The 26,940-nt window shown below is 38.5% G+C and overlaps 1 protein-coding gene across 1 annotated transcript in view; it reads left to right on the top strand.

Annotated features, from left to right (window-relative positions):
• Nucleotides 1–1,134: 1,134 nt before the first annotated feature.
• Nucleotides 1,135–26,940, top strand: part of SPTLC1 (serine palmitoyltransferase long chain base subunit 1) — a 60,885-nt gene continuing 35,079 nt past the window's right edge. Inside the window, exons 1-5 of the mRNA XM_045563966.1 lie at nt 1,135–1,285; nt 3,641–3,748; nt 4,463–4,557; nt 21,269–21,362; nt 21,916–21,988. Of these exons, the coding sequence (XP_045419922.1) occupies nt 1,229–1,285; nt 3,641–3,748; nt 4,463–4,557; nt 21,269–21,362; nt 21,916–21,988 (427 nt within the window). The 5' untranslated portion in view covers nt 1,135–1,228. The remainder of the gene's footprint in view (nt 1,286–3,640; nt 3,749–4,462; nt 4,558–21,268; nt 21,363–21,915; nt 21,989–26,940) is intronic.

Here is a 26,940-nt window from a genome sequence, read left to right as displayed (position 1 = left end):
AGACTGAATCATCACTCCACATAAAATTTGAAATGAAGGCATGACAAAACAACAGAAACAACTGGACAGAAACTGAGAGAAAATAACTTTCACATATGAAACATGAAAATGATATTCAAAATGCATGGAGTTCCTACAAATCCATTAGCAAAAAATTAACCAATAGAAAAACAGATAAAGAAAAGGAATTGGCCATTCATAGAAGGTCTATGAATGCCAATAGACATATATAAGAAGTTGCTCAACCTCATAAGTAACCAGAAGCATGAAAAATAAAGCTCAATTTTATTTCCATTAAATTGGCAAAAAAATTTTTAAAAGACAGCTAATATCCATTGTGGACTAGAGCATGGAAACACTTTCAAATATTTTAAATTGGTTGAGCCATTTTGAAGAGCAGTATGGGAGCATTTATCAAAATTAATAATGTGCATAGTATTTTGACTAAAATTTCACTTTAAAGAAACCAGTCAGAAATACTCGGACATACACAGAAATATATGCATACAGAACATCAACGTTTAGGGCAGCATTGTTTGTAAGGGGGAAAAGGTATAAATACTGTAAGTGTTCACCAATAGAGAAATGTTTACATAAAATGGAAGGAGGCATACACACAACAAATTATTTCAAGAAAATAGTCTTCAGCCATTAAAACTACAACATACATAGTGAAAAAACTGCTAGAAAAACAAGAAAAAGTAAGTTGCAGATCAAATTCCACATGATCATATTGTCCTGGGCCCCAATTATATTTAAGAAATCCAATCCAATTAAGCGTGTGCGTGTGCATGCGCGTGCATGGTTTGCATGTGCACACGAAGGCGCTAAAAGGTTCTGCACCAAACTGCTCTGACTTAATAACCGCAACGCCTTAGACTGTGCTTTACACATTTTAAGTGCTATGTAAGAGTTGGCTATGGATTGGCACAACTGGATTTCTTATCTCTGTGCTCAACTGACTGCCAAGTAAAGGCCATTTACTGTTACTCCCTCCATCCCGAGTCCAGCACCCGGCCTGGCCCATCAGGGACAAACGGTAAACGACCCTCGGAGGATCTGGCCACGTGACTCACCCCCCCCCCCCGCGCCAGTCAGTGCGCAAGCGCGAGGAGGCGGGTCCCGGCAGCCGCCCGGCCCCAGCGAAAGCGAAGACGTCACTGAGCCGCGCCGCGCGCTGCTTCGGACGCGCCCGTGTCCTGCCTTCCGGAAGAAATTCCTGGAGAGTATGGCGACCGCGGCGGAGCAGTGGGTGCTGGTAGAGATGGTGCAGGCGCTCTACGAGGTGGGCTCCGCGGCCAGGAGGCCTACGACTGCACCCAGCCCGGGGGAGGGTGGGACGGCGCAAGTGGATTTGCGGAGGCCTCGGCCGGGTCGGTTCGGTCACGCCCCGCAGCGACTCGGCGTCTCTCGCTGGAAGAGCCCCGGGTGGCTCCGAGGCCGCGGCGGAGAGTGAGGAGGGACCGGTCGGGGCGCGAACCGAGCTGCGGGTTCGAGCTCTCCTGTTCCCGGTCCCGTCGGAGCGCAGGAAAGGGACACGGGGGACGGGGCGCAGGAGGTCGAGGGATTTAGGGTTTGGGAATAAGAAATAGTTTGTCATTCTCCCGTATATGTCCCAATTTTCTGTCGTATAAAGACACAACTATTTTAGTAAATGTGTAAAGAAAGAAGTATTAACAGTTTTTTAAAAGGATAGCTATTTCAGGTAATATGAAATTACAATGTCAGAGAATGTCCTTGTACCAACTGATATTCCCCGCGCCGTCCTGTAGCACTTTCTGCGTCTTCTGTTTACGGGTGCAATAGTCACTAACCATATATGGCTATTATTTTTAATTTAACTTAAATATAAATTTAAGTACCCACATGTGAATAGTGGCTACGGTATTGGACCGCACAGATAAGAAACAGGCAAAAGGCCCTGTGGTTATAGACCATACATTCATTTAAAGTGAATTTCACTTTTCTTTTGATAATTCTTTTTTTGAAACTTAATAGTACTGTTTACTGGCAGGCGTAATGTTGGTGTCTTCCATTGCAAGACACTGGGAAATTTTTTCTCGAAAAACAGCTAAGAAAGCAGTTGTGGCTCTCTCCTGTGCATATATTGTTTAAGTAATGTGCAGTATTAGGTTAATTAAAGCGACTAAGAAGAGCCACTAAAATTGAATGATTTTTTAAGTGATTTTTTTTAGAAGTGAGTTGTTTTATATTATATGTTGTTTGCTCCATTTTTGAAGACTGTTTGAAGGGTAACTTATCATACTCTGAAATTGTCCAACAGTGAGACTTGGGAGAATGCCTCCTGTATATAACATTTCCCAAGGAGGAAAAGAAGTGCCATTTGTGATTTTTGTTACTTCACTAGATACATAGTTTCTCAACTTTTCTTGGAGTGATTTCTTTGTGGGGCGGGCTGTTTAGTGGCTTGGGCAGATGTTTGCCTGCTAGAATCCAATTATTGAGAAAACTGAAAGGGTATTTAGACTCATTCCTAAATGAATTATATTCAGGGGGATCAGAAAATTTTAAAAATCATCTTGAAGAGACTTCTTGACCCAATTCTGATGCGCTTTGTATATAGAATTTGAGGAGTCTTGTATAGTGTACCACAAAAAGAAATAACTGTGTGGTGTGTGTGTGTGTAGCATATGTGTATGGTTTTAAAGTTAGTTATGCATTGACTTGAAGGTTTGCATACAAATTTGTCAGCAGTTTTCCAGTCTCCAAATTCTGATTTGTTTTTTAAACTGTGGTGAATCATTATCATTTTCTTTACTTCTGATATTTGAAAATAATTTGTGTTTATGTTTCTAAATGCCTCTTTTAAGTGATTTTTCCAAGGACAACCCATTGGAGTAGAGCACTCCATGACTGACTGGGGGTTTAGTTGATATCTGAAATCTTCCACATGTACAACACTAATGTCTATTTACATAAAACAAAAAAGTCAACCTCGCCTTTATCCAGAAAACATACAGTTGAAAAGAAGACCTGAGAAGGATAAAGTATCTTTATGCCTATTGAGTGGAAAATGCTACATACTTTTGGGGAACTGTGGTAGAAACAAGACCTCCTCTTCCTTTAAGCATTTAATAAGCATTATAGCATTTTTTTCCTCTGCCATATTCCAAGAAGGATTTAAAGAAGTTTATCAGGGATGCAGAGAGTACAGGATGCACAGAACTTTAAGAATTGTGGAAACTGGTTTCCATGTGACTTTATTAACTCATTCATGGATAGGTGGAAGTGATAGACGTCTTGTTAAGCTGTGAAATGTTTTGTTATAGTCATTTCCCACAAGTAAAAATTTAAATCACCTAAAGGATCTGATAGTTGATATTGTTTTAGATATTGGGGTTCTATGTTAGATTTTATTTTTTAAAATTTAATTTTTATTCCTACAGAGGTTTTAAAAGCTGAAAGTATTAGAGGTTTTTCATGTGAAGGAGAAATTGCCTGCTATTAGAAATGAGAAAAGGAATGAGTAGAAATTAAGGTAGCTTTGAAAGTAAATCGTAAGAAGTAATAGGTTAAAGGTCACGAGAGGCAGTATATACAGGTGTACTTACTTTTATGTACAGGTTTTGGAAGTGTGTGTTTCATTTCTTTTATTGTTTTGTTTTTGACTTACTCTTAGGCTCCTGCTTACCATCTTATTTTGGAAGGAATTCTAATACTCTGGATAATCAGACTCCTTTTCTCCAAAACTTACAAATTACAAGAACGATCTGATCTTACGATCAAGGTAAGAAATTAAATCTCTATTTTATTACTTGGTGTCATTACAGTTGCTACATTTTTTTAAAAAGGATTTGTGGTGGCTCAACTATGTTATGTTAATGTTTTCTATAGTGTAAGGAAATCAAGGGAAATGAAATATCAGGGTAGGCAAAATAAGGGGAAAGCTAGGGGTAAAGTCAATACCCAGAGGAATACCACAGTTTGGCCCTGTGTACTTTGCTAGGGGTAAGTAGCCATCTCACATATAGATGGTTAGAGGGAAGCATGGACAACTACTGGATTTTGAATGTTCATATGAAGGTTGCATGAGTTGCTCAGGAAAAGTACAACTGTTTCTGAAGCCTGAGGGAAAGTTTCCCCTGTGGTCTTCTTAAAGGAGATTTGACATTTGAAAGAATCCTACTCAACACCCACTCCAAACTGAATTTTGATGTATATGATAAGGAAAAAAAAATGCTCAGCAGAGAAATAAAATTTTCATAAATTGTCAAGTTATTGAAAAATAATCATTTTGCTTGTTATGAGGATATAGGTGAGGGTGTGAGCGCACAGAACTCGAGAGCCATTGTGTTTTCATTCTAGCCAGAGCAGCTAGACGTGGTATTTCTAGCAGTATATTCATTATGACTTTCTTATTACAAGAAACGACTTAGATACTGCTGAAGTCAACGTGAGGTGACTAGCACTGCACTGTATTTTAACTCTTTTTCTCCTGTAGGAAAAGGAAGAACTGATTGAAGAGTGGCAACCAGAACCTCTCGTTCCTCCCATTCCAAAAGACCATCCTGCTCTCAACTATAATATAGTTTCAGGGTAAATCAGTTTTGCTACTTGAAGGACTTATATTTGGTTTCCTGTAGGTATATTTGCTACAGTATATGGTGGCTTATATAGTATTCCTTTATTAACTGAAGTAAAACATTTAGAAATTCTTGGGAATAACCAACTACTTTAGTTCCCAATAAAAAAAAATTATTCTAGGGATAGTATGGACATTTTTTAAGTCTTCAATTTGAGCAGTAACATTTACTCTTTTCTCTAAAACAATCTTTTTTTTTTTCAAACTAATGCACGTACCTGTTAATCTTTTAAATGGTTAAACACACTTAAAATGAAAGACAGACTCCAGCTTTTCTCCACCTGGTTTTTTTCTAATTTTAGATCTGCTATAGATTACCTTGATAACTCTCAATGTTAATAGCATAGTTACACTACTGTTTCTTGATTCATCAGCTACAGTCAATACCTGTTGATCCTCAAAATATGAGTTATGGAACTTTAGCTTGCTTATACCATTTCCCTCCTTATTTCCAAGTCTGGTCTATTTTTTATTTTTAGTCCCATTGGTTATCTTTGCTTTATTGTAGGAGTTTTTGTTAATTAAGTATTTTAATAATACAGAAAATATCAGACACCTGTGTAACCATCTCCAGAATTGATAGGCATTAACATTTTGCTGTCTTCACATCAAATCTATTTTTAAAAAGAAAACATTACAAATACAACTTAAGAAACTCTTTTCTTGGGGCTGCTGTAGTGGCTCACGCCTGAAATCCTACCACTTTGGGAGACCAAGGTAGGAGGATTGCTTGAGGCTAAGAGTTTGAGACCAGCCTGGGCAATAGCAAGATCCTGTCTGTACAAAAAACGAGAATCTCTTTCCCATCCATCATTTACTCTTTCCTCCCATACAAGATAACCAATGTCTTGAAGTTAGTGGATGTCTTTCTTTTGCTTATATTTATAGTTTTATGATGTATGCCTGTTGCCATGAAAATATTTAGCATTTTGTTTAAAAATATGATGTGAGATATTCTCCTGAATACATTCTTCTAATTCTGATCTAATCTAAGAGAGGCTTTTTTCCTTCTGTGGATCTCTTTAGTCTTACAAAAGTTTTATGCATTCTAAAATCAAACTTATCAATATTTTATCTTATAGTTTGTTCTTTTGAGGTGTTAAGAAATCCTTTTCTACCCCAAAGGTCTAACTTAGCTGTTTTCCATATGATGGTCAGTTGTCCCAACATTATCAGTTGTATAGTCCAGTTTTTACCTACTGACTGGAAATTTCCCTTTAGTTGTATACCAAGTTCCCTTATAAAGGGTCCATTTCTGGCTTTTATTTCTATTCTTTTGGTATATTTGTCTCTCCATGTGCAAGGGCCTGGCTCTTATAAATACCACAGCTTTATAATAAACCTTGACTAGAGTGAGTCCTTTCACCTCCTTGTTCTTAAAATTGTCTTGGCTCTCTTCTTCACTATGCGTTTAGGTTTAGATGATCAGATTTGACCAAAATATCTGTTTTTTTATTAGATATGCATTGAATTTAAGGATTAATTTGGGGGAGAATTGATATCTTGCTATTACTAAGTCTCACCACCCATGTACATGGTATATCACTTGTACACTTGGGTCTTTTATTTCCTACAGTAAAGTTACATAATTTTTGTCATAAAGGCACCCTTTTGTTTTCTACTTGTTATTCGGAAGTATTTGTAGATTCACATACAGTTGTGAGAAGTAATACAGAGAGATTCCTTATACCCTTTACCCAGTTTCCCCCAATGGTAATGTCTTGCATAACTGTAGTACAGTATCACAGGTGGGAGATTGATATTGCATATCTTTTAATAGATTTGTGTGTAGGTACCAGAGAGTTTTTGTTTCTGTCTTTTTTTTTTTACTGTTTCTTGTCTTAATGTACTGGCTAGGCCACTTTGTAGTCAGTGTTGAATAGCGGTGGTGACAGTGGCCTTCTTTTGTATACGTTAAAAACTAAGAGATAACCTGTATTGAACTGCAGATATTCCTTTCTCTTCCTAGTTTGCTAAGGGAAATTTGTGGTAGTTTTTTAAAATCAGAATATTAAATTTTATCAAATACTTTTTTTGTATCTATTGAGATAATCATGATTTTTCTCCTCTAATCAGTTACTATATTAAATTTTATTGATAGGTTCTTTTAATTAGACAAATGTATAATTTGAAAGTTTTATAAGAAAAACTGCAGTTTCCCACGCTACCTTTCTCACTCCACATTTCCTGCTCTCTAGAAGTAATTCTATTTCTTTAGCTTTTTTTCTGATATTTATCTCTGTTTTTCTAAGGAACTAGCTTATGCCATTATTTCTTGATTTTTTTTCTTTCTCACTTTGTATTACAACTATGCATCACTTCATGATGGGGATATAGTCTAAGAAATGTGTCATTAAGTGATTTCTTCATAATAGGAACATCCCAGAGTGTATTTACACAAAACTATGTGGTAGAGCCTAGTGCACACCTAGGCTATATGGTGTAGCCTGTTGCTCTTAGGCTACAAAACTGCATAGCATGTTACTGTGTTGAACACTGTAGGCAATTATTAATGTAATGCAATGGTAAGTATTTGTATATCTAAACATAGAAAAGATACAATAAAAATATGGTGTTACAATCTTACGGACCACTGTTGTATGAGAAGCCTGTCATTGACTGAGACATCATTATGTAGCACATGGCTGTATGTCCATTAATTGTGGGAGAGAAAGACCTGCTCTCTGAAAACACACCTACACGTGTCTCCCCAGGCCTGTAGTAGCCCCTGTCCTACCTTGGTGTGGATTAGGAAAATATGCTCTTCCTCCAGCAAGTACAGCAGCCTGGTGTGGATCTGGGGCTGTGGTACAGATCCCTGGGCACCCTCAACAGAACCCCAGCTGCTCAGCTACATGCAGGGGCTTTGCTCTTTCCTTCTTTCTAGCAGAGTTCGTTTATATCATTATGTGTCCTTAAATTACTTAGTGTTTCCATTTTTACGATTTCATTAGTATCATTCAGTTGAGTCATTGCTGTATGACTGACTACACTTTCTTTCTTGTACACTTTTGTTTTCGCTGGAGTTAGTCACTTTGTTTTCTCACTTGCTTGGTTCTACAGTTCGGTCTGTAATTCATCCTGTTGTCTTCCTCCAGGAGTGCAAATCCCTGTTTAGAACATTCATATATGTTAGTTATCTCTTAGGTTCATTTTCTGTTTTCTTCGGTGAACTCTGTGTTGTCCTGCACCAGTCCTGACTGGTTGCTCTGCACAGCTGTGGCACAGGGTGACCCTGGAGTCTCTTCCCCATCGTCATTAGCTTGGGAGCTCCCTTTGTCTCTTGCTTGCATTGGCTATTTCCTCTTTCTTGTTTTACTCCATTATATTAATAGAGTATAGATACACTCTTGAGCAGGGTCTACAGAAGGTGAATTTTTCAAAACCTTACACATCTTAAAATTGTTTTTTATTTTACTCTGTTACACTATACTGGTGGTTTTATCTGTCTTTATTGATCTGCTAGATACCTTCTCAATATCTGGTGATCTTTAGCATCCATTCATTTTTTTGCCCAATATGCAGTATATTTTCATTGTAATCAAGAGCATTATGTAAATTGTTTATAAAAACTTTAATAAAAACTGAAGGACGTTTTATTGATACTAATAAATTGAGTGTTACTCTTCTTCAGTATATGCAAAACCTGTACATTCAGTACTTAGATGACTTGCCCATTTTTTAGTTGGGTTTTCTTTTTATCATTAAGTTGTAAAAGTTCTTCATGTATTTTGGGTATTAGTCCCCTATCAAATATGATTTCCAAATATTCTCTCCCATTCTGTGGGGTTTTATTTTATATCTTTTTTGTTTGTTTGTTATTTTTTTCAATTTTCTTTTTATTTTCACATGTTATGGGGGTACAAATGTTTAGGTTACATAAATTCCCATTGCCCCACCCAAGTCAGAGCTTCAAGTGTGACCATCCCCTGGACAGTGCGCACCACACCCATTAGGTATGTATATACCCATACCCTCCTGCCCCCTCCCATCTGCCTGACACCTGAAGAATGTTGTTGCTATGTGTGCATTTAAGTGTTCATCAGTTAAATCCAATTTGATGGTGAGTACATGTGGTGCTTGTTTTTCCATTCTTGGGATACTTCACTTAGTAGAATGGGTTCTAGCTCTATGCAGGATAATACAAGAGGTGCTATATCACCATTGTTTTTTGTGGCTCAGTAGAACTCCATGGTGTGTGTATGTACACACACACACACACACACACACACCCCACATTTTCTTAATGCACTCATGTATTAATGGTCATTTCGGTTGTTTCCACATCTTTACAATTGTGAATTGTGCTGCTGTAAACATTTGAGTGCAGATGTCTTAATTACAGAATGTCTTTTTTTCCTTTGGGTAGATGCCCAGTAGTGGGATTGCTGGATCAAATGGTAGTTCATCCTGTAGCTCTTTGCAGTATCTCCATATTGCTTTCTACAGAGGTTGTACTAGTTTGCAGTCCCACCAGCAGTGTATGAGTGTTCCTATCTCTTGGCAACCATGCCAACATTTATTGTTTTGGGACTTTTTGATAAAGGCCATTCTCACTGGAGATAAGTGATATCTCCTTGTGGTTTTGATTTGCATTTCCCTGATGATTAGAGATGTTGAGCATTTTTTCATAAGTTTGTTGGCCATTCTTCTATCTTCTTTTGAAACGTTTCTGTTCATGTCCTTTGCCCACTTTTTGATAGGGTAGTTAGATTTTTTTTCTTGCTGATTTTCCTGAATTCTATATAGATTCTAGTTATCAGCCCTTTATTGGATGTGTAACATGCGAATATTTTCTCCCATTCTGTAAGTTGTCTGTTTGCTCTCGTGATAGCTTCCTTGGCTGTGCAGAAACTTTTTAATTTGATCAGGTCCCATTAATTTATTTTTGTTGTTGCTGTGATTGCTTTTGAGATCTTCTTCATAAATTCTTTGTCTAGGCCAATGTCTATAAGAGTTTTTCCGACATTTTCTTTTAGAATTCTTAAGAGTTTCACACCTTAGGTTTAAGTCTGTTATCCACCGTGAGTTGATTTTTGTGAGAGGTGAAAGGTGAGGGTCCTGTTTCAGTCTTCTACATGTGGCTATCCAGTTTTCCCAGCACCATTTATTGAATAAGGATTCTTTTCCCCAGTGTATGTTTTTGTCTGCTTTGTCAAAGATTAGACGGCTATATGAGGATGGATTTATATCTGGGTTCTCAGTTCTGTTCCATTGGTCTGTGTCTCTGTTCTTGTGCCAATACCAAGCTGTTTTGGTTACTATACCCTTGTAGTATAGCCTGAAGTCTGGTAAATTGATGCCTCCCAGTTTGTTCTTTCTGCATAAGATTGCTTTTGCTATATGGGGGTCTTCTCTGTTTCCATATGAAGCATAGAATTATTTTTTCTGTATCTGTGAAAAATGATGTTGGTATTTTAATAGCGATTGTGTTGAATCTGTAGATCACTTTGGGTAGTATAGACATTTTAACAATGTTGATTCTGCTGACCCATGAGCATGGTATGGTTTTCTACCTGTTTAAGTCCTCTGCAATTTCCTTCCTTGGTGTTTCGTAGTTCTCCCTGTGGAGGTCTTATACTTCCTTAGTTATTCCTAGGTACTTTATTTTCTTTGTTGGTATTATGAAGGGTATTGAGTCTTTGGTTTCTTTCTCAGTTTTACTCTTGTTGGTGTATAGGAATGCTACTGATTTCTGTACATTGATTTTGTAACCTGAGACTTTGCTGAATTTGTTTATCAATTCCAGTAGTGTCATGGCAGAATCTTTGGGGTTTTCTAGAAATAAGATCATATTCTCAGCAAAGAGTGATAGTTTGACCTCTTCTGCCTCCATTTGGATGCCCTTGATTTGCTTTTCTTGTCTGATTGCTCTGGCTAGGACTTCCAGCACTATGTTGAATAGAAACGGTGATAGAGGGCAACCTTGTCTGGTTCATGATGTTGGCTGTGGGTTTGTCTTATATGGCTTGTATCATTTTTAGGTAAGTCCCATCTGTGCCTATTTTGTTAAGCATTCTTACCATAAAAGGGTGTTGAATTTTGTTGAATGTTTCCTTTGCGTCTGTTGAGAGGATCATATGGTCTTTGTTTTTGCTTTTGTTTATGTGGTGAATTACATTTATAGATTTGCGTATGTTGAGCCATCCCTGCTTCTCTGGAATGAAGCCCACTTGGTCGTGATGAATTATTTTTTTGATAAGCACCTGAATTCAGTTTCCTAGGATTTTGTTGAGAATTTTTACATCTATATTCATAAGGGATATTGGTCTGTAGTTTTCTTTCTTTCTTGCATCCTTTCATGGTTTTGGTATCAGTGTGAGGTTGGCTTCATAAAACATGTTGGGAGGATTTCTTCCTTCTCGATGCTGTGGAATAATGTCTGCAGGATAGGCACCAGTTCTTCTTTGGAGGTCTGGTAAAATTCAGGTGTGAAACCATCTGGTCCAGGACTTTTCCTTTTAGGAAGGTTTTTTTTATTGCTGTTTCAATTTTGGCAGTTGATATTGGTCTGTTCAGGAATTCTGTTTCTTCCTGATTGAGCCTTGGAGGCTGTGTGTTTCTAATAATTTGTCCAATTCCTCCACATTTTCCAGTTTATGTGCATAGAGGTTATTGTAGTATTCATAGATGATATTTTGTATTTCCATGGCATCAGTTGTAATTTCTCCTTTTTCATTGGTGGTGGAGCTAATTAGAGTTCTTTCTTTTCTGCTTCTCGTTAATCTAGCCAGAGGCGTGTCAAATTTATTTTTCAAAGAACCAACTTTTTGTTTTATTAATGTTCTGTATAGCTTTTTTGTTATCAATTTCATTTAGTTCTGCTCTGGTCTTTGTTATTTCTTTTCTTCTGCTGGGTTTGGGGTTGGTTTGCTCGTCCTTTTCCAGTTCTTTGAGATGATTCTTGTTACATTGTTTACTTGTGATCACTCTATCTTTTGGACGTAGGCATTTATGGATATAAATTTTCCTCTCAGGACTGCTTTAGCTGTGTCCCACAGATTTTGATATATTCAGTGGTTTTTGAGTAAAATGTTATGTATATGTCAGTCAGGCCCATTTCTGCTTGAGTGCATTGTTTCTTTGTTAATTTCCTGTTTGGAGAATCTGCCCTGTTCTGTCAGCAGGGTGATGAAGTCTCCAGCTATTATGGTGTTGCTGTTTATCATTTTGTTTAGATAAGTAGGATTTACTTTATGAATCTGGGTACACCTGAGTTAGGTGCATAAGTATTAAGAATTGTTATGTCTTTTGTTGAATTGTACCCTTCACCGTTATGTAGTGACCCTCTTTCTCTTTCATTACTTTTGTTGATTTGAAGACTAAGTTATCTGAAATCAGAACTGCCACGCCAGCTTTCTTTTGGCTTCCATTTGTTTGAAATATTGTTTTCCACCCATTCACCTTGAGTCTGAATGCATCCTTGTGGGTTAGATGTGTTTCCTGAAGACAGCAGATACTTGGCTTGTATTATTTTTATCCATTCCCCCAGCCTATGTCTCTTTAGTGGGCAGTTCAGGCCATTCACATTTAGTGAGAGAATTGATAAGTGGGGCAGATTTCTGTTTATCATGTTGAGTTGAATTTTGTTGCTTTGTTTACCCTCTTGAGCAATTCTGGTATCTGGCCTTTGACCTTTAGCTTTTGGATGATTTTACATTCTTAAGTGTTTATTGTGCTGATCCTTGTGTAACACTGTTTTGAGTACTTCCTGGAGGGCAGGTCTTGTCTTAATGAATTTCATCAGTGTTTGCTTATCTTGAAGGTCTGTATTTCTCCTTCGTATACAAAACTTAGTTTTGCAGGGTGCAAGAAGCTAGGCTGTGCATTATTCTGTTTGAGAAGAGTGAGAATGAGACCCTAGTCTCTTCTTGTTTGTAAGGTTTCATTTGAGAAGTCTGCCATTATTCGGATGGATTTTCCTTTGTAGGTTACCTGCTTCTTTCTCCTTACAGCTCGTAGGAGGGCCTCTTTGGTGGTTATTTTGGTCAGTCTGATAACCATGTGTCATGGTATCTTCCTGTTTGCGATGAATTTCCCAGGGGTCCTTTGAGCTTCTTGTACCTGGATATCTAGGTTTTTAGCAAGGCCTGGGAAATCTTCCTCTATTATACCCTCAAATAGCTTATCCAACCCTTGTATATTTTCTTCTTCACCCTCAGTGATGCCTATGATGCTCACATCAGGCCTCTTCGCATAACCCACATTTCTTGTAGGCTTTGCTCTTTTCTCTTATTTCTCTGCTCTCTCTCTGTGACTGACTTATTTAATTGAATGGTGTTATCTTCAATCCCTGAGATTTTTTTCTTCTATTTGATCTCCCATGTTCTTGAAGCTTTCCACTGTGTTTTGTAGTTCCTTGAATATATTCTTCATTTCTAGGAGTTCAGTTTGATTTTTTTTTTAATATTTCAATTTCTTTAGTGAATTTTTCTTCCAAGTCCTAGATTTTTTTTGTGGTTTCTTTGTGTTGGTTATCCATTTTTTTCTTGCATATTATTGAGTTTTCTTACAATCCATGTTCGAAATTCTTCTGTCATTTTAGTGTTCTGAATTTGGCTGATGTCTATTGCTAGAGAGCTGGTGTACTCCTTTGGGGGTGTGCTTTCTGGTTGATTCTTCATACTTCCAGAGTTCTTTTGCTAATTCATTCCCATCTGGATCAGCTGTTGCTTCTTACCTTTAGATTTTCCTTTGGATGATGACACACCCTGTTTAGTCTCTGAGCCACTAGGTGGTGTTTGTGGGTGAGATTTGACTACACCCTGTGTGATGAGTCAGTAGTTGCAGTAAAAGGGTGTGCAGAATGACCTCCCTGTCAGTAGGTGGCACTTGCTGGGAGGAGCAGGCCGGAGTGTTGTTTTTGGGTCCTGTAATGGGCTTTTGTTCCTCTGAAGAGGCAGTCTAGTGCCTCAGGTGGTGGGTGGGGCCCTGGGACTTCCAGGTGTGTCCTTATTCTGCACCTCAGTGGAGGCAGTGGGGGGAGTGAGTCTGGGCAGAGCTGGGTTGGGTGAGCCTGCCTTCAGACTCCACAGATGTTAGCGGGGGTCAAAGATCTGTTCTCTGCCTCTGGGCAAAGCTGCCAGGGAGGGGCTGAATGGCCCCACTCAGCTGAAAATTCTGTGTGGGGGTGTGGGGCTGTCTGAGACCTGCAGTCTGGATGAGGTCTCTGGGTTGCTGTTGGCAGGTTTCTCCAACTGCTCAGGAGCCCACCAGCAGTCCGAGATCTAAGGGAGGGGAATTTAACTGCTCCACTTACCCTTGTCGCTGGTCTCCAAGCCTCTTGGGGGCCTTTCTCCTTCCAGTTCTCCTCTGCAACTTCTTCCTGTGGAATCTCTTGTAGTTTCAGGCACCCTTCTTTCCAACCCTTGTCCGATCTATGTTTGTCTGCCTGTTTATTTTTTTCCTTTCTTCTAAAATCTGTCTTTCTTGCAGAGACACTGTGCCTGGTGGTTTTTCTTGTCCTTCATCTTGCCCATCCTCCCAGGAAGAAACCTATTTTACATCTTTCAGTAATCTTTGAAATTTAAAAGTTTTTAATTTTAATGGAATCCAGTTTATCTGTTTTTCCCTTTTGTTGCTTGTGCTTTTGTGTCATATCTAAAAATCTTTATCTAATGTTTTGAAGATTTACTCCTTTGTTTCTTTCTAAGAATTTATAGTTTTTGCTCTTCCATTTAGGTCTGTGATTCATTTTGAGTGAATTTTTGTATATGGTGTGAGGTAGAGGTCCGACTTCATCTTTTTTGCAAATGGATATCCAATTGTCCTAGTACCATTTGTTGAAAAAACTGTTCTTTCCCTATTGAATTATCTTGTTGAAAATCAGTTCACCATAAATGTAAGGATTGTCTGTTTTCAAGAATGAGACATTAGAATGCTAATTGGAAGCCTTGTGTGTAAATGAGCTGGGCTTTTTCCCCCCAGTTTTATTGAGGTATAATTGACAAATAAAAAATATATGTAAGATATACAATGTGATGATTTAATATATACATATATTGTAAAATGACTGCCACAATCAAGTTAATTAATTGATTGATTAATCAAGTTAATCAAGTTAATTAACACATTCATCACTACACTTAGTTACCATGGGGTGATTAGTAAGAGTTTCTTGAGTTTCTTGACTGGTGGGCTTCATGCTAGGATAATCAGACAGGGACCTGTCTGTTTATTTGGGGGGACCCCAAGCTAGTATTTATAGTTTATATTCTCTTGACTTTCAGTTTCCCAAGGGAGGAATACTTTAGTTTTCTACTTTGGTGGCAAAAAGCTGGTTTCCAATATCTGGGAACTAAGTGGGAGGCAGGAGACTCAGAGTCTCACTACTCATTATGTAACTCACACTTAATTTTCATCTTCAGAATATCAGTTTTGCCCTACTCGTCATTTGGAGTTTTAATTTACATCCAGCCTTTCCAGAGAGCACTTCTCTAGCCTTTCTTCAGGGTGTGTGAGGGGATCTGAGGGAATGACTCACTGCCTCTTGTGCAGGTACCCAGCCAGTTCTCCTGTTGTCAGCCCCTCCCATTCTTGCATGTTTAAAAGAAGCTGGTGCCTCAGTTTTGAAACGTGTTTCTGGAAGTACCGCTAGGCATTTACTTCCAGGGTAGGCTCAGCTTTCTCTCTGATCCTCTCTGACTTATCAAATACAACTTGTCCGTTTGCTTTCCATTTTCCAACATTGTGTCATGTCTTCTGCTGCTGCTCTGGGTAAATTTAGACCCAGACTTTGTAGGCATTTCTGTGTGCTTTCAGAGTGTGTTTTCAGAAGAGATCAGAGGTTGAAGTGATTTTTAATGTTAGCTGACATTAAGTGCTGTGAAGAAATATCATACAGGGCAAACAGTTGGGGTTGCTGTACGTGTTTCTGGCTCAGTTCCTTTGGCTGCGACATATCCTTCTGCTGTGTACAGCCAGCATGTTTTGTGTAGCCATTTTTCTTGTGATGGATGCCTAAGCCACCCCCATTTCCCAGTGTTGCAAAGAATCTTGTGGTTAATGTTCCCTTGTGGACCTATGCTTGAGTTTCTCTGGGATATAGAACCAAGAATGGGTACTGATGTATGCCTACCTAATCTTCCTGTAGGACTTTTCTATATCATCTATGCTGCCCTGAGTTAGTATAGGGTTTCCAGTTCTCCCACATCCATACATTATACTAAACAGGGATGTTTAGTATAATGATATTGTTTTATTCTGCATTTCTCTTATTGTTTGAGCATCATTTCACCTACTTATTAGCTGCTGGAGTGTTCTGCTTCTGTGAGTGCATCTGCATATCTTTGACCTATTTTTCTGCTGAATTCTCAGCCTTTCTTTTGATTAGCAAGGGTTTTAGATACCTTGTAGATTTTAATCCTTAGTCAACTTTTTATTTAGTATTCTGTTACATTAATTATAAGAATGCGTTCCCCAACTTCCAGGCTGTGGCCCCAGTACTGGTCCCTGGCCTATTAGTAAACAGATTGCACATCACTACCTGAGCTCCGCCTTCGCCTCTCATCCCTCTTCTCCCCAGTCTGTGGAAAAATTGTCTTCCATGAAACCAGTCCCTGGTGCCAAAAAAGTTGGGGACCACTGTTGTTCTAATACACATTTTTTTCCTAGTTTAAGATGTCTGAAGTGGAAGTGAATCTTACGGCTGCTGAGAGTCACTGATGGGCCGTTGTCAGCTGGGTGGGGGGCTTTGTGATGTGGTTGTCCTTGCCTGTGTACCGAACTTGGTCGTGGTAGGCTTACTGTCAGCTCTCTAGTTGGGGTATGTGCACTGCTGGTTAGTGAGGCAGCTGACAATAGAAGAAATGGCCAGACCCACTAATACAGGCTGCTATGACAAGGCTTTGAAGGTCTTTTTGTCTGATGCCTGTTGCCTTTGGATAGTAGCAGCTTACTTTCTAGAAACGTGGTTTGACTGGGGAAAGATGAAATTGCAAGGTTAGTCCAATAGGAAAGTTCCAGTGACAGTAACATGTCAGGTGATCTCAGAGGTGATAGTGGAGCATCCTTTTAAGCAATGCCAGGATACTCCTAAAAGCAGGGAGGAGAATATAGCATGAATACCCATGATGCTGATGACTTAACAGAAGAGAGAGACAAAACTCGGATACAGAGATTTTAGGAATATCTCAATTGATTTATCTTGTTACTAATGTATTTTCCTTTTCCTAAGTACACAGGTAGTATGACAAAAATCTGTATCTAAGAATGCCTAATAGGCCCTTTTATTAAATACAAACTAAAAAATTCTACATGCTAGGCAAACACAGTTACATTTTAATTAGTAGTATTTTTCTTTCTTAGTGGTAGATAAAATATAATTGTTGACATCTTAGATTCAGTGAAATGCAATCAGTCTTTTCTCTATCACCCACCTGTTAACTTTGTCTTTGGTATCTTTCATTAAACCAAATTTCTTAATTTTGACTTGGTCAAATGTACCCATTTTGGTCTTATGATTTATGTGTTTGGAGACTTGTTTAAGAAATCATTTCCTATCCCAAGGTCACAAAGATACACTTCTATGTTTTCTTCTGTTATCTTTTCTAAAATAACTTTAGGGTTTTTGTTATGTATGGGATTCACCTTTGTACATGGCTGTTCCACTTTACTCATTGAGAAAAATTTGTGTATAACCTAGTAGTTTTAATGAGACAACTGCTATCCTTTTCCAGGTATTTATGTATACACAGTTCTCTAGTGTTCTGGATTCTTTCATTTGTATTTGTCTACCTGCACTAGTAGCAAACCTGTTGTTAACAGGGGTCTGTGATATTTGCTTCTTTCTTATAAAGCACCCTCCTCCCTATTTCTAAACTCAGCCATTCATGAACCTTATCCTTCCATGTAATTATTGAAGTTTGCAGAGCTCCATTAGAAATCTTAAAGGAATTTTAATTGTGTTTGCATGGACTTTATAGTTTATTTTGGCATAATATAATATCTTTAAAATGTTAAGCCATCCCTTCAAATGAATATCACAACATCTTATGTATTTATTCCTGTCTTTACATTTTTTAATATTATAAGTATTTTGTATTTTATCACCTTTATTATTACTAATTCTGATAGTTTGTTGAGTCTGTTGAGGTTTTTTATGTAAGATGATCGTAGCACTGCAGATAACAATGTGACTCTTCTCAGCCATGTGTATGTACATTTGTTTGTATATTTATATTTTTGGCCTTAGAGTACCAGCATGGTCTTTAGTATAATAAAATGCTGAACAGTAAAAAGATACTAAGCATCTTTGTTTTGTTCCTATTCTTTTTTTTTTTTTTTTGAAACAGGGTCTTGCTTTGTTGCCCGGGCTAAAGTGAGAGCCATGGCATCAGTCTAGCTCACAGCAACCTCAAACTCCTGGGCTTAAGCAATCCTCCTGCCTCAGCCTCCCGAGTAGCTGGGACTACAGGCATGTGCCACCATGCCTGGCTAATTTTTCTTTCTATATATATTTTTAATTGGCCAGATAATTTCTTTCTATTTTTAGTAGAGACGGGGGTCTTGCTCTTGCTCAGGCTGGTCTCAAACTCCTGACCTCGAGCGATCCACCCGCCTCGACCTCCCAGATTCCTAGGATTACAGGCGTGAGCCACCGCCCGCCTCGGCCTCTGAGAGTGCTAGGATTATAGGCGTGAGCCACCGTGCCCGGCGAGAAAAAATGTCTTAATAGGCACTATTTCTATCATTTTTTTCTAAATACAAGACTTTTACTTTTTTCATTTTTTCCCCTTGCCTTCTTGTTGACTTGATCAAGTTTTCTTGATTACATTTTTTTCATTCTTCCCTTCCCCTCATAATCAACACGAGTATTTCTTGTCTAAATTTTAATAAATATTTCTCTCCTCCTTAGTGTAGGGACTTACTAGACTCCTTCTACTTCAGTCATTCTCCCTCCCCACATCACCTTTCATGATATCCTAGTTTGGTATTTGAGTTCCCCTTATTTTATATCCCCAGGATTATTATTTTTGAGAATCACCACTTCTTTACCTATTTACCAGTGTCTTCATTGATCTTTGGATATTTATTGCTTTATCCATGCAACTTCTTTGGGCTTAAAATTTTTTTTTCTAAAGTATGTTCTTTATTAGATCCTTCAGTAGGGATTGGTAGAAGATAATCTCTATCTCTTACTGAGAATGTTTTTATTTTCCCTCCTTGAGTGACAGTGGATAATGGGTTCTAGGTGGATAGTTACTTTCCCTGCAGCCCTTGGAAAATTCTTTCATTGTGTCCTGGCCTCTGTTCTGATGGGACTAGTGATAGTCCAGTTGTTGTCCATCTTTTGTTTTTCTGGTAGCTTTTACACTTCTCTTTATCTTCAGAATTCTGCAGTTTCACTATAGTATGTCTTCTGTAATTCATATTTATCCTGCTTGGGATTCATTTTTCCTCTTCGGTCTATAGATTTCTGGCTTGTATGAATTCTGGGAATTTTTTAGCTATCTCTTCAAACATTCTCTCACTTTTTTCCTCCATTCTTTCCTTCTAGAGCTTCTGTTTGATGCCCCAACCTTTTCTTTATATCCTCTGTGTCCATTATGTGCTCTTTCATATTTTGACATCTCTTTGTAATTTTCTCAGTTCTTTCATTTTTCTGCTGTGTCTGATTGGGTATTTAATCTATCTCTTGGATTTCTATTGTATTGACTCTTAGATTTTGTTTCTGGAAGTTATATTTGGTTATTTTACAGATCTTCCTATCCTTTTCTTAATAGTTCCTTAAACTTTTTTTATGTTTATGCTTTTGATCTTCACCACTTTCTAATGTTCCAGTGTCTCAAGTTCTCGGAAGTGGGTCCTTCTGCATGTTTTGCTTGCTGACTCTCACACGTAGTAGGGGGTGTCGTTTTTGATTGAGAAGGATTTTCTTTCCCCTCCTTTGAGTCCTATTAGGCCTTGGTGGTGGAGTTGTGTTTCTGGTTGGTTTTACTTGCTTCTGCGACCTACCCTATAGGATTTTAGGCTCCAGGATTCCTGTATCAAGTATGACTTATTATTGCTAGCCTGCATGGGGCACAGGTGTGAGACTTCCAGTTCTCACTGGAAGCTTTGTTCCTTCCGTACTCCAAATGCTAGACAGAAACAGCATCCCTGCATCACATCATGCTGCTTCCTGACAGCTTTTGGGTTGTAGTCAGGGGCTCTGAATGTACTTGATAGTTTGTTTCCTATGTGTTACAGTTTTTGTACAGTGGTCTCAACTTTCACAGCAGCAACGTTTATTACAAGGTGTGTCTCCCTAGGTGTTTTATTTTCTCATCTTTTTGTGACTGCCAATACCTCTATAATCAGGGGGAACTTAGGAAACTTAAACCCTGAGAAGTGGGAAACTATATAACATGATGGCTTCAGAATCATGGTGGTTGAGGAGGTGACAGATGCTAGAATTGAAAGAGAAGCCCTTGAAGCCCCAGAGAAGAAGGAAAAAAATAATGTAGAGTGTGCCTGTTATGGACCAGGCACTTTTATGACAATTACCTGAGAGGCAGGTTCTCCCCTGCTTACAGATGAAGAAACTGGGGATCACAGAGGCCAAGTGACATCCTTGCTTCTGAAGTCATCAGCAGCCGTAATGCAGTGAGGTCTCTCTAACTGACTTCACAACCCATGTTTTTTTCATTAAGTCTTCTTGCCTTTTATGTGAGTTGATCAGCTTTTGTGAGTTTACTTCAAGTTGTCATTCTTTTCCTTCCCTGGTTTCCCAGCATCTTGTGTTACTTTGCTCATGGCTTACCAATTCTGTTAAAAGGTATCGATGAAAACAGTGTTTCTCGATCATTTCTGGCTGTGGTACATTTTATGGAGCCACCCAGTACACAGACCAGTACAGATACATAGTTCTTTCCCTCACCCTGTGTGATGCTTCTCATATTTTGTATTCTGTTCTGTTTTGTCTTTTTGTTTCCATTGGTTAAAATAGGCTGGTTGTGACTAACTAACTTGGTCTCACAGCCCTTTGATAGTTTGTGACCTGTAGTTTGACCCTGGGCTTGTGAAGCATGGCTTCTGGCTTGAGTAGATGTCAGCAGAGGGCTTCACAAGTTGTCTCCTCAGAGCCCATTCCCCTGCCCCAACTGTGCTCAGATCAGCTACCGTGCAGCTGGCCATCCTCATTCTCCCCCCACCCCCAGAGGGTGGGGGTGCCTCTTAAATAGCGTTCCAGCGTTAACTTTAGAAACGGGGAATATATCCCACTTATTCTTTTAGTGACTGCCTATAGATAACATTTATTTTAAACCACATAACTGTAAGATTGTAACTCACTCTGCCTGTTCTTGCCTTTGATCTTGACCATTTTATATTTCTTCCCTGTTTGTCTTATTCCAGATTTTTTCTGAAATGTTTAGCAGCTTGTTTCTCAAGTGAGTTTTAAAGTCAAAACAAAGATTTGCCATTCTTCTATTTTGGAATTCTAGGTCATTTTCTGTTTATTGAAGTCATACAGGGTAGCTTATTAAAAATAAAATTAGTGGAAAAGTATCTGATTTTTAATGCACTATTCTCTAATTTGACTTCTTAAAAACAAAATAAAAGAGAAAACCAGGATGCCAGTGGGTAGAATGACAACCGTTGTGTCATGCCTGCCACCAGGGTAATACAATAACGTGTAACATGAATGTGTATTAAAAGGTGCCTCTCTTTGTCTCTTTTGCCTAGCCCTCCAAGCCACAACATTGTAGTGAATGGAAAGGAATGTATAAACTTCGCCTCATTTAATTTTCTTGGATTGTTGGATAACCCTAGGGTTAAGGTGAGTAGCACAAAATGCTGACATGGACAGATGACATTACAAACTTAAGAAACTGGACATAAAAGACAAATGCAGAATATCAGAAAGGGGCTCTACAAGTGTTTTCCATTTCTCTTTGTCCAACAGACTCGTGACCTGGACCTACAGAGAGGGAGGCAAGAGTGTCTAATCTGGTTTAGTGTTGGGTGACAGCCAGAGAACTGAATAAGCCAGACCTGAGTAACAGTTGGAAAAATGTCTGGGAAATTGCTCTGTTTCCTCTTGGGATTGTAGGCTAATAAGCATTTTTCAGGAGATACTTAGGCCCACAAAGGCAGAAAAGTTAACCAGATTTTGAGAATCAAACTAATATAATTTTTCCATATTTTAAGTCATATACTAAATCTTTATATCTGTCTTTTCTTTATATCCTGTTAGAATTATCATAGTCCTAAGAAAGGAAGAAAAGTAAGGGAAGGAGGAAAGAGCTATGTGGGTTAAAGAATAGGAAATGTCAGTTTTGTACTCTTAAAGATAAATTATTAAAGTATAATTTTTTTTTACTTTAATAAAGGCCGCAGCTTTAGCATCTCTGAAGAAGTATGGTGTAGGGACTTGTGGACCTAGAGGATTTTATGGCACTTTTGGTAAGTTTCGTTGTGTTCTTTTTCATGCAATTACTTTCAAGAATTAAGATTCAATGTTATTTCAGAACACCTTGGAAGATACATCCTCACTTAGTTGTGGTGTTAAGCTGATATGTGTGATTTCTTACCTAACTTTCTAGAACATTTTGTGGTTGGGAACTGCTGGTGGGAAATGCCTTGGTCTGGGGTTGAGTGGGACTTGTGGAGAAGGGAGCAGTGGAGCCCTCAAAGCTGTGCCGCATCAGGAGGGTGAAGGCAGAGGTGCTGTTGCACATGCCCCAAGGGGCAGTGGTGTGAGAAGACAGTTTGTTTCTGTTGTGCCTAACAGCTGCAAGGTAAAGGGTTCAGTGTGAGTGGTTGTGCTCCTCACAGTCATTTGGGGACTGGGATCTTCCCGTCTTGTTACCCTAGTGTCCGTGGGCACCCTCCTTGTTTGCATGTGTGGGGGTCGCATATGGGGACCGGAAATGCAGAGCAACAGTGCCCTTTATTCAGGGAGGTGGCATTGCACACTGTGTCTTGCATCCACAGAATGCAGGGGAAGTGGCATTTAATGGTCCCGCCCATAGCCCATTGATGAGACTGTAACTCCAGGCAGTGACTGGCCACAAAGAAGGCTGGGAAACAGCTTTAACGAGGCAGCCATGTGCCAGGTAGAAAGTCCAGAGCAGATTTCAAGAGGAGGGTGGGATAATCTATATAGCTTTGTTTCTTGCTGGAATGAAGATGAAGAATCATTGATTTCCTTGTGTGTGGATTAAGTAAATATTTGATGAGTATATGATTTCAAATACTGTGAACTCCCTAACTCAATCATCACAGGAGAAAGACCCTCTCATTTTATGGTTGTTTTTATTAAGTGTATATTATTTTTTGCTTCTGAAAATGTCATTAAATAATTGTTCAAACGAATGTATTGCTGGAAATAACATCTGGCTTACAAAATGTCAGAGTGTGCAGAAAGTAGAGCCAGGGAAATATCTTGTGTCTTCTATCCTTATTTCTACTTCTGGATCTTTTTGTGGTTTTTTGCTTTAGAAGTTTTTTTTTGTTTTGTTTTGTTTTTAATGTAAGGAAGCACCTTTTTTATTCCTTAGCTAGTTTGGTGGTTAGTTACATTATTTGTTTTGGATACAGATGAGAAGAGTTAGTGCCCAAGAATCCTACAGCTGGAAGGGATCTTAAAAATCTAGTGTTCCATCATTCCACCTATTCAGAAGCGGAAGAGAAAGTCCAGAGAGGTTAAGTGTCTTTCTCACAGTCACACAGCTCATTAATTTCAGCCCTAAAGTTGGAAAGCAGGTATTCTGACATGGTTCCAAGACGATGGCAAGATCAAAGAAATGAGCTCAGATCAGTCTCCCACTTTCCTTTAGTCTAATGTGAACATGAGTTGTTTACTTGGTTTTTATTGGTAGGGAATTGTCCCGTTGACAAGTATTAGTAAACTAGAAAAGGTATTTTTTTAATGGGATTGTTGGTTGTAATCTGATTAACAAGGCTTTCTTTCTGTGACTGCTTGCTGGGGAAAAGTAATTGCTTTCTAAAAAGCGTCTCTTTCTAGTGGATTTTATTTACATATATGACCTTGGCCCTTACTTGAGACTTAATCTGGAAAGATAGGTGAGAGATTTATTTATGGCCAGATAAAGTTGTAGGGGAAAAAATGTTTCAAATTTTCAAGACTAGTTTTCTCAAAGCTGTGAAATATGTTGTGTTAAAACCATCAGTTTTCCATTTGCATGATCTGCATGGTTGATGGTTTCAGACATGAGGTCTTTAGATTAATGGTTTTTAAATTAATTTTCTTAATTGGGAAATTCAGTACACAATATAAACTTCAAAACGTGTGCAAGGATAGATGTGAGAGGTCTTCTAACCCTGGCTCTATCCTCCCACTGCCATCCCATCCCCCCCCAAAAGACAAGCTGTTATTAGTAGTTTCTTGTTAATTTACTTTCAGCATATGCAAACCACTTCCATACATGTATTCCCCCCCACCATGTTTACAAAAATGCTAGCATACCATACACACCGTTCTGTACCTTGCTGTTGAAGTGAATGTGTTTTAAATTTGAATTGGATTTGCTCTTTCTGGTGTCTATATGGGCCACCAGAGGCAGTCTAATGAATGCACAGTTGTGTATCAGACCCTCTGTAAACTACTTGATTGCTGACTGAGTCATCCTTTTCCTAAAACTGTCGTTGAAGGGTCATACAGACTGGCTCCCAAAGATTGCAAGTTAATTTGCAATGGGACGGTTTTGTAACAAGACACCAATGTCTTGAAGCAATATGTGATATTTTTAGAGTGCATTGTCCTTCAGATAAACTTGTTTTCCTTCCTTCTTAACAGTTGCCCATGTTTACTTGTCATCTTTTTTTTTCTTTGTTTATTATGTATCTATCTCATATTTGTACTTTTTTGGTTTTCCAACAGTATTGTTTCTGTTTTTCCTTACTCTGAAAGTAATTACTTGAATTGTTATGGTTATATTAAATTACCTTGAAATTTTAGCATTAGATAAAATCAGAGAAGGTCATCTAAGGCTAAATTTTAAATCTCTAAAATACCCTGTACAATTAAATTATTCTACATATTTAAGGTAGGTTGACCCTTTGTGCTGAGCAGTAAAGCAGACATGAGGCCTCTCTCTTTTCTGTAGTTGCTTGTGTATTCTGGAAGAGGTTAGTTCAAGGCTTAAGGTCTCTTTCTCTGAGCTCTGGGTTGCTTTTAATTGTGGTCCTTTTTTTTTCCTAGAAGTATCCCATTGAGACATCTGTTTTCAAAGCCTGCTACCTTTTATAGCTCTTTTCTTAACTTTTCAGATAATGAATGTAAATCATTTTACTTATAAAAGTAAATTTCCTTATTAAACATTCTCTCCTGTTACTGTTTCATGGTAACATATATGTCACATGATTAACACAGAACAAGAAAACGGAGCAAGAGTAGAGTTAAAATTCATCTAGTCTTTAGGCTAAATGTTCCCCTAATTCCTAGAGGCCTGGCAGGTAGAACTGCCTGGGTTCTCAGAATAGTTTCTTAAGGGCTATGTGATCCGAATTTCTTCCCAGCTACTTGTGTGTATTTTAGAACTGAGCAAGTGGTTTTATCGAGCTGTGGAGCCTGCCTTCCCTCTAAGGCTGGAGGGGTCCCAGTGCACTTGTGAGAGTTTGTTGAACTTTTTTTTGTTTTAAATCCGTTAACATCTTATTTACCTGTGATTTATCTCTCATGCCCTGGGAGCTGTTTTATATGTGTAATGGCTCTTGGGTCTTAAACTAGATCAAGAAAAAAATTGTGTGACAGGGTTTCATTGTGAGAGAAGATGGTACTTAATTGGGTTCTAGAGCCAGTCTAGAGTAAACAATTGTTCATTTGGGTAGTTTTCAAAACTGTTTTCCTTGTTTGTTTTAGAACAGCCAGCTGATCCATGACTGCGTGCTTTCATAGGAAGAACATTTGGTTATAAAATTCCTAGATCTGCTTCTTCTTCCTACCGATCATGGGATCATAGTTCTCTCAGGTGTAGGATGGGAACAATCCTTGTTTGCAAAACTTAGAACATTTTGGTAAGAATCACATAAGATACTGCATGGGAAAACATTTTGAAAAACATTCAGGACTATATAGAAGTTCTAATGAATAAGAAAAATTATCCATCTCTCTAGAAATTTGTTTTAAGACAGTATGTGTGCAAAATGTGAAGGCCTTATAAGTTCAGCCTTAAGAGAAAATGCAGTTGTTTCATTGTTTCTAAATGTTCTAAAGTTGACTATTTTATGGCCTTTCCCTGGAAAACAACCAAGAAGCCCATAATCTCTTTCTTGTGAGAATCTGAACAAATGGCTCTTCTTTGTTGTTGTTCTTTTTCTTTTTTGTTTTACTTTCAGAAATTTATGGGGGCACAGATGTGTAGGTTACATATATTGCCTTGTGACTCTTAATAGAAGATAGTCTTTTAACCCTACAGAATTTAGATAACTTAATTAAAAGATAGCTTAAAGTGTGATCATGTTTTTCCTTTAAAAAAAAAACCTTTTATTCTACAAATACTGATTTAATTGAACAAATTCTTACATAGCATATTGCTTGTTCCATGCCAGGCATTGTTCAGAGTGTTTTATTAGCAATTAACTTGTATATTCCACCTACCAACCCTTGAGGAAAGCCAGGGCTGTTACCCTGTTAGACCGAGGAAAGCACTGAGGCACAGAGCCGTTTCAAGCTCGTCCAGATGCTTGAACAAGCACCTGGTGATGGGAGAGCCCAGGTTTGAATGCCCGAGGCCTGGTTGCAGTCAGCTAGCTCTGTGATGCCCAAGGTGGCCAGGCCTCCTGTCTCTGAGTTTCTGATGAGGGCGCCAGACAGGCAGATAAGCAAGTGCAGGAAAGTGCCAGGTGCTATGGGCTGTTCTGAGGCTTTCTAGGGCACCTCGCTCTAGGGGCTCTTCTCTGTTGCGTTTACTCCCAGCAGTGGATTAGAGAATGTAGTGCTTTAGTTTTATACCATGTAAATCTACAGCCCTAGTTGGTGAAGTGGATCATACACACAGAAGTTAAGGACATCGGAAGTTGAAAACTACCCTGGCAGTTTTCCCACTTGCTGCCTCACCCTTCCTTGTGTTGAGAGTTTCTTCATAGCACAAAGTAGCAACAAGAGAAACAAGTTCTGCAGTCACCTGTCACAAAACCTGCTTTGCAAGGCTGACATCAGCTAAAACCCAGTGTCTTTTGATAGAAGGAAAAGGCCAATCTTTTTTTAACTTTTGAGGCTAGACAAGAGCCAATAAGTCATTGGTTTATTGTTTAGAGGTTCTTCTTATAACCTTACAACAACTGTGTATAAGTGGTTATGAAGGTACTTAATGATGAGAATATTCATAATATGCCCATTTTCATCAACTGGGAAACTCACTCTAAAGCCCTAAAACAGAGTCATATTCAGT

The sequence above is a fragment of the Lemur catta genome, chromosome 10, assembly GCF_020740605.2.
Source record: "Lemur catta isolate mLemCat1 chromosome 10, mLemCat1.pri, whole genome shotgun sequence".
Classification (NCBI taxonomy): Eukaryota; Metazoa; Chordata; class Mammalia; order Primates; family Lemuridae; genus Lemur; species Lemur catta.
The sequence above is the reverse complement of the archived record's forward strand: the minus strand, read 5'-3'. Positions and strand labels throughout refer to the sequence as shown.